Source organism: Chamaea fasciata, unplaced genomic scaffold, assembly GCF_029207755.1.
Source record: "Chamaea fasciata isolate MVZ Bird 193981 ecotype frontalis unplaced genomic scaffold, bChaFas1.0.hap1 SCAF_19, whole genome shotgun sequence".
In the NCBI taxonomy this organism is placed as follows: Eukaryota; Metazoa; Chordata; class Aves; order Passeriformes; family Sylviidae; genus Chamaea; species Chamaea fasciata.
Genome location: NW_027094104.1, coordinates 3,534,296 through 3,542,418, shown reverse-complemented (window position 1 = coordinate 3,542,418; position 8,123 = coordinate 3,534,296). Strand labels below are relative to the sequence as shown.

General features: G+C 46.0%; 1 protein-coding gene across 1 annotated transcript in view; it reads right to left on the bottom strand.

Moving 5' to 3' along the window:
- Positions 1 to 2,395: 2,395 nt before the first annotated feature.
- Positions 2,396 to 8,123, bottom strand: part of GNA13 (G protein subunit alpha 13) — a 29,682-nt gene continuing 23,954 nt past the window's right edge. Inside the window, exon 4 of the mRNA XM_066200206.1 lies at positions 2,396 to 7,209. Coding sequence (XP_066056303.1) covers positions 6,637 to 7,209 — 573 coding nt within the window. The 3' untranslated portion in view covers positions 2,396 to 6,636. The remainder of the gene's footprint in view (positions 7,210 to 8,123) is intronic.

Below are 8,123 nucleotides of genomic sequence, written 5' to 3'. Positions count from 1 at the left end.
CTTCACTGATCAGCATCATCTTAGTGGGTCACTACGTTTCCAGCCATCCAGGCAGAGCAATGGGATTTATCCACGTCCTGGATCTGCTGACAAACACGTTCCTGCCTTCCCCTGCAGTGCTCCGGAGCCCTCCCTGCCCGAGGAGCAGCAAACACGACCTGCTGCTCACAGCTTGGGAGTGCTCAGCCTTTAAATATTAACTGCTGGAGCTGCAAGCACCGTGACAGCCCCAAATCCAGGTTTGTCAGATGCAGTGCTCAGCAATTAATCAAACTCTCGGCCCCCTGCGCAGAGCTGGGCAGGGGCAGCAGCTCGGCCGCGCGCAGGGGCTGCTCTCCCCTCAATTCCTTATCTCCGAGTCATCTGCTGCCTGTCTGCTGGGGCCAGGCTGAGGACTGGCTCTGCCATGTCCATGCACTTCACAGCCTGCAGCAGGGCTCATCTGGAAATGGCAGGAGCTGCTCTCAGCAGTGACAGTGAGCAGGAACCCCAGAGCTCAGAAAAACACTCTTTGTGGGAGTTGGAACCAATGTCTTGCCCCTCCTGTGCATAAAAGAAAGCAGAGAAAGGCAATCCAAGAGCATCTGAAGTTAAGCACAAATAAAACACTACTGCAGAGCCTCGTGGGACTCCATCCATCTGGGTCCTTCCTACCAATTTAATCAAGTAATTCCCATTCCACAAACACTGAGAACAGTTCAGCCGGTGTGGAAAACACAAGTGGTCAGTGCACCAGGTGGAGGGGCCAGAAGTACCTCCTCCATCACCTGGATTAGAGGGCAAACCCAGCAGGGTCTGTGCCATTTCCAGCCGGATTCCCTATGGGATCTCTCTCCTGGCAGCTGCTCCTCAGCACTTTGCCCTCCTCTGGTCACCTCTGCTCCCCACAAGGAATGGGACCCAGATCGGCTCTGAAACCGGCTCCTGCTGCCAGGGGACAGCCAGGGACACTCTGGGCACAGCCTCACTGCATTTTCAATCCCTCCTGCCAGTTATTGTGCAATCACCGAGTTACTTTAACAGGAAGGAAGAGGCTTGAACACCCAGCCTACATTCAGCATTGGAACGAGGCGTTTCAGTAAATCAAAAGTGTTGCAAACGTGAAGAAACACCACTTTCTCCTGGAAGTAAATCCTGGAAAGTGCTCTTTTTTCCATTTCTGTTCTTCCTACGACTTCAGCCCCCAGAACATGAGTGTGGTGAAGTGATCAGAGCCCAGGATGGCCCAACATCACTAACCCATCCCTAAGAAAAAATTGTTAGTTACTTATATGTTATTATTTCACAGAATTATCATAGAATCATGGAATGGTTTGAGTCAGAAGGGACCTTAAAGCTCATCCAGTTCCAAGCCCTGCCATGGGCAGGGACACCTTCCACTAGATGAGTTTGCTCAAGGCTTTAGTCCCCAAAAGCTTCACCAGAAGCCCAGGTGGAAGTGCTGCAATTACATTTGTGATATGTGGATTATAAAACCCAACAAACACGAGTTGTTCAGCTGAGTTCTAGAGGGGTTTAACTCCTCAGGTGGCATCTCAGGAAAAAAAAAAAAAAAGAAGAAGAAGAAAAAGGCTTCAAAAAACACGGATTTCAAGATCAGAGGAACATCCCAGTGTCCAGCTGGTGTGACTATTCCAGAGTGAAAAAGGGATAGGCAGGACCTGGAATGCAAAGCACATGGAGCTGAGTTCCAGGGCATCTGGCAGGTTTTGAACTTCTTTCAGTGTTCAGAGGTGGCTCTGAGAGCATCCAGGCTCCAACCCACCCACACGGAGAATTCCTGCAGTTCCTGTGCTCCTGTCAGCAGCTCCACAGTAATGCTGAGCTGGAACTCCATAACCAAGGATGACCTGGGCCCAGTATTCCCGGGGATTTAGTGCCCACAGTGTGCCAGCCAAATCCAAGGGCTCTTGTGGAAAAATGAAGCATTTCAGGCCTCTAGAAACTGATGAGAAATCAATGTTTTGCTGCAAAATCCTGCTTCACGCTGCAGCCAGTGAGCCTCTTCTCCAGGAGACAGAGGCTGGCTCAGTCAAAAAAAGAGCTAAAAGAAAAATCCAAAATCAACTCTGCTATATCAAGATCCATAATTCATAGAGGTTTGTCACAGAACACACCCGAGTGCCATCAATATTTTAAATATTGAGCACAAAATTGGCTGTCAAGTGCAAGTCAGCAACTTCCTGGTGCCTCCCTGCCGGGGACAAAGTCTTCAGGCCGAGCAGAACCTGGAGGAGCCTTCTGAGCACAGTTTGTTTGACTCTGTTACATATTTTATTTGAAACACAAGATGTGTTTGCAGGAGCAAACCAGCCGGGCTTTGCCAGCCAACAAAGAGTCAGCTGGCTGCCTCTGCTCATTTTTAAACAGAAGAAATGATTTCATCATACCAACATGAGGTGGTATATGTTTATTCATCGTCAGTAATTTTTATACACGAGGCAAATTTTAATAGCTGAAAGGCAAAGCTTTTGGAGAGTATGTACAGAGCAATGTACAAGCAAGTGTAAAAGGTTTGACACTGTGAATTGACTTTACCATTTTATAAAAAAAGAAGTGATGCTCTTTCTTCTGAGACCTCCCTTAGAAATAATTTATTGCCAATCTTAAACTAAAGCAAGGAGAGAAAAAAAAAATTTACAATAAAAAGTAGTCCCTGGAAAGTTTATAAAAAGTTAAACATATAAAATTGTAAGCCACAAACATTCATACAAAGCTAATACAAATCTTGTTTTTGTTAAAGATCTATGACGTTGTTATAAAATATATTTTTATATAAAGGCTTCACATAAGGTAAGCTCTCACTGCTACTGGAAGCGCAGGAAAGCAGTTTTAAATAGTCTGCAATTCATTTTCAAGTACAACGCAAAGAAATTGCAAAATGGCACTGTATTGCAATGCTGTGTAATTAAAAACTACGTTAATGGTACCATCAGAGAGACAAGACCTGTAAAGTGAACCGGTGAACGATTTGCACGGCAGATTTCCCGAGGGTGTGGAACAGGAGTGGTGCTGGAAAATGAACCTTCTGCAACAGTCCTGGGAAAGGAACTGCCAGGGGAGTGTCCACGGGCACGAGGGACAGCTGAGGCTGGGGGCTGGGATCCACCAGGAACATCAGGAACTTGGGAACACCCACCCACCCACCCCAGCACTCTGCTGGATAATGCTGAACTGAAAGCTACTCACAAACAAGCCCCATAAACAGCCTTTGAGATCAACTTGACTTTTTTTTTCAGAGCAGTTATTCTAGAAGGCGGCTGAAGTTTCACACAAACTGATGGCTTATGCTCCCACGTACAAAATATAGAAAAAAAAAAATCAGTAACATTTTTAAAGCCCTGATGAACAGCCACAGTTTTTAGGTATCAATCATCTCAGCTGAACACTCTGCAGCAGGGAACAGTCACTAAAATACCAATTTCACCTTCAAGTACAGCTTGTACAGGACAGTGGTTTATCTCCATACAGTCAGTGATCTTTAGAAACACAACTCACTCCAGCAAACAGAACTAAGGAATTTTAAGAAACTTGATGTTCTGGGACACTTCACTTTCTATTTGCTTTCCCACCTTCACTAGGAATACATCCCAACCTTGTACCACAGACTGGTTTCCATGAGGAAGCTTCACTCCCATCAGCAAACTGTAATTCTGGTTGTTCCAGGACAAAACTCAGCCTGTTCAGAGCATCAACCCTTCAGCTCTTGTACCAGATTCATGTCCTGCTATAAACAAATGACATCTAGAAACAAACCTAACAGAAAATACAACAGTCCAAGGTGTGCTCCATTCAGGGAGCTCAAGAAGAGTGAGCCTGAAGATGGACAAGGGCGTTGATTTGGGGTTTTTGGCTGTAGGATGACACAGGAACCATGTAAACAGGAACATCCAGGTGCGTTGCCTCACCCCTCTCACAAACTGGGAGTGGGAAACCCGAGTGATTTGACTCAGTTATTTCATGAAAACAATTCATTTCTGCCTGAGATTCATATAGTGCTTTATCTACCAGGGCCTACAAGTGACCCAGCATTGGGGCCCCCCTCGCCCTCTCACAGGCCCTGGGGTTCACAGGAGAGTGATCTGAAAGGATTCACAACAGGGATTTTTGTGGTGGGTCTGGGGAGAAGCTGCTGAGGATTTCCCCTCTTTAGCTAAGGTCACAAGTGCCCAGTGCCTTGGTGATCCTGGCTACATCCTTAGACTGACATCAGTTTGAAGGATCTTCAGTAAATTAACAGGTTCCATTGACAAAAAATTCATCAACACTTCACATAAATTAGTTCAGACAAATCCCTGGTACTCACCCTATCATCCACTACCAGTCTTTAGTCTTTTCTGCAATCATCTGGTCTGATACCCTCCAAAGCACCTACCTGCAGACCTCTCCAAATCAACTGTTTTAATCAGAGATAAGTCTCTGTTTTGAAAAGACACTTGTTCAGACAACTGTTAGCAAAAGAAAAACCAGCCCAACTCCTCCTCCTGTTGAGAACCAAGGGTATGGATTTGTTTTCTGCTTTCCAAGACTGGACTTGGAGGCCACCAGAGGTTTGTGTCTGCTCATGGAGCATTTACAGCCCAAAGGAGAACCTCTGCTCCCATCACAGGTGTGTTGTTCAGTCCTTGAAAGAGCCTCGCCAGCCTTTCCTGAGGTCTCTGCTTCATCCTGCTTCTTGAATTGCTCACATATAACCTGAACACGCCAAATCAGAAATAATCCATTTCCAGAAGAGGCAAAATCTACATTAAATATCCCCATCCAAGATTCTATTGACCCTCCTGACATCAGTGCTGCATCCAGACTTTAGGATTATGTTTAGACTCTGCACTGTGACTTCCCCCAAGCTCTTTTCAGAATTCATTCCTCCCCAAACAGTGCCTGATGGCCGGAACCGCAGACTAACCTATGACTATTCACTGGATGATATAAAAAAATAGAGGTCTTTCAAAGCACCTAACTAACTAAAAATACACTATTCCCCTTCTACTGCCAGGAGAACGAGGTACAGAGATGTTAATACAACTTACAATCACAGTAAGTAAAGGCTAAGTTCGGGAGACAGGCAGCTTTCCTATGTCCTGGCAGGGCCACTGCTCCCAGCAGTGACAGCCCTCATGCCACCCCCGGCTCGTGGGATGAGAATAAAAATGTATTCAAGGATTGGCCACCAGCATGATCCACAGGAACTGGCCAATTCCACGGGGCAAAGTGGCAGCTGAACTGCCCACACCACACTCCAGCCTGGGGGAAATGTGGTAGGGACACTGATTTTCATATCACAGTCTCACTCTCTTTTTGCACTGTGCTGTGGGGTGCATCAGAATTGCTTTATTTTTGCTACTTTTCATTATTATTATAATTTCTTTTTTTTTAAATCACATGGCAACACTAACAACTCCCCATAAGAAAATTAAACAAAACTGCAAAAGGACTTTGGGTAAAACAGTCACAAGCAGCACTCTAGAAGATGCTGTGCAACGTATTTAGCTCAAGTACACTTAGGATTGCTTAGACCCAACTGGAAAGTCTCAGAAAGAACCTCATCAGCTGAAGCACATTCTGCTGGGACGTGGTCTTTAATCTTTTCAGAAGAAAACATTCACCTGCACGGTGTCAGCTACACAAGGCCTCTGCTGGGAATTCATAAGGCCACTGAAAATGCCAGAGGAGGACAGAACACAAGGAGGCACTTAGGTTTGCAAGTCCTTCTCTCCATCACCAAATGCTCCTGACTCAGAGGAGGCACCCGGGAAGGAGGCAGGGAGTACAAATAAACCAGTGCTAAGTTAAAGCGCTTCCAGAACAGGTGACCCACAGGTAACATCTGCTACCTGCAGGTAACACCTGGTCAGTGAAGATAAAAAAAACACAAGCTGAGCTTGCTCCCCCCCTTCCCACACCAGAATGCCAAGAGGATTGATCAGAGTGCTCTGTGCTTTGCCATGGCTCCAGGACATGCGGACGCCTCTGGAGTGATCCGTGTACTGTGCCAACCACTAATCCCTCCTCACTGGACTCAGCACTTCCTGACAGGTATGTCTGAAACTCCTGATCTGAAGTATTTTTAAAGCATCTCCCATTCCAACCCAACGCCATGATTTATACTTAAACAGGAAGTACGTTACCCAGGAACCGGCGCTTCAAAGAGATGATTCCAGCAAGGGATTTGATGGGATTTCTAACCAAAAACAGACCTGAGAAATCATAAGTCAGCTATGGTATCACAGTCTTTACAATGAAGTTAGATGTGAAGTTTCTCTCACCCCCCTCCCACCTTTAAATTACTGCCACAGTCTCATAATTGCAACAGTTTCATTGAAGTTTCAACTTGGAATTCTGGATTTTCTAAGATAATACACATGTTCGTAAAAGGTCAAATTTACCACTTTACAGGTAACTTAGCCATAGGTCTGCTATAAAATTACAACTTGGGTCAACTTGAAGCTACACTGGAAGAGATTAAGCCTGAATTTCTGCAGAAATTGGCAATAATGTGTTCAGCAGCAGCTTTTAGCCACATATCAAGAAGTCTGACAGGATCTGGATTTCTCTACTCCTGCTGTAAACTTCTAGTTAAAAAAAAAACAAAAACACCACACAAGAGTTACTGAAATAAACCAGTCTTTCTGCACATCACTGTAACATCAGCTGCTTGAGGTTGTCGTGCAGGATGGTATCCTTGACATCACGGAACACTAGCCGGATGTTCTCTGTGTTAATAGCAGTGGTGAAGTGGTGGTACAGGGGCTTCTGCTGCTGGTCCCGGCGTTTCGTGCGAAAACAATCCACCAGGAATTTTTGGACATCTGTTAAGCAGTGGGGATCCCCTTCAAACTCTGGGAAGTAGTCTTTGATGCTGACTTTCTGTACTTTTTCCTCGAGCAAGTCCGTCTTGTTTAAGAAGAGGATGATGGAGACGTTGCTGAACACCCGGTTGTTGACTATCGTTTCAAAAATGTTCAGGGACTCGGTGAGGCGGTTTGTCTGCCGGTCCTCCATCAGCACCTGGTCGAATTCGCTGGAGGAGACGAGGAACAAGATGGACGTGACGCTGTCGAAGCACTCGAACCACCGCTTCCGCTCCGACCTCTGCCCGCCCACATCCACCATCTTGAAAGGGACGTTCTTGATTTCAAAGTCGTACTCGTGAATCCCTTTGGTGGGCCTTCGTGCCAGCAGGATGTCTTGCTGTGAGGGAAGGTAATCCTGTAAAAAGAAGGAGAGTTTTTTGGTGAGGATGTGCTCATGGGTACGGGCACAGCTGAGCTGCAGTGGGGAGAGCAGCTTCCACGGGAACAGGACGAGGTTTTCCGTAAAAAGAAATGGATGTGGATTTCCATGCTAACACTGGGGCTTTTGAGAAAGAGCTGGAGCTCAAAGCAGGAAACACACCCAATATTAAATCAGAACACGTACCCCAAAGAACTCCAGCTTTCCCTCTGCCACGTGACAAGGATCCATAACCTCCCTCAGGGGTGAACCAGCAGTTCCTCATGCCAGTTTCCCTCCCTCTGGATCACTTCATGCTTCATTCTCTTCCCACAGCGCTGGCTGCTAATGCCACAATGCAGCAAATGGGTTCTAAAACAGCTTTCTCAAACCAGTAACTATGGGATGTCCCATGCCAGCTGTGGGCTCTCCATTCCTCCCATGCTCTCCTGCAAAGTGCATGACTGCTTCCAGAAACAAACCAGCTGCTCCACTAAATAACTTTAAAGCAATCAATTATGCCTAAAAACTAAAACCTAAGCAACTTCCTGTGTTTGTGCCATGCATCTTTGCATCCTGCTGGATCAGTGCACACTGGTGAGCTCACACTGCCTGACTTGGCCCAAAATTTACAGTGCAGTGAGTAGAACAGGGGAAGAAACTGAGAGCTGGGGACAGCAGTGCCTTTCCAGCCTGGGAGGCACAGACAGCTCTATCTTGAAGTTCTCCTGCCCACCTTTCCCCAGAATTTAAGAGGCATTCAAGAGACTATTTTTTTTATTGTTACATGAACATCATCAATGGACGCACATGCTCCAGGAAGAGGAATTCTTATTAGTCAGCTTTTGACAGCATGAAATTCAACACTCGGATTGGGGATTTCTTCATTCCTAGAATTACACTTTTGTCTA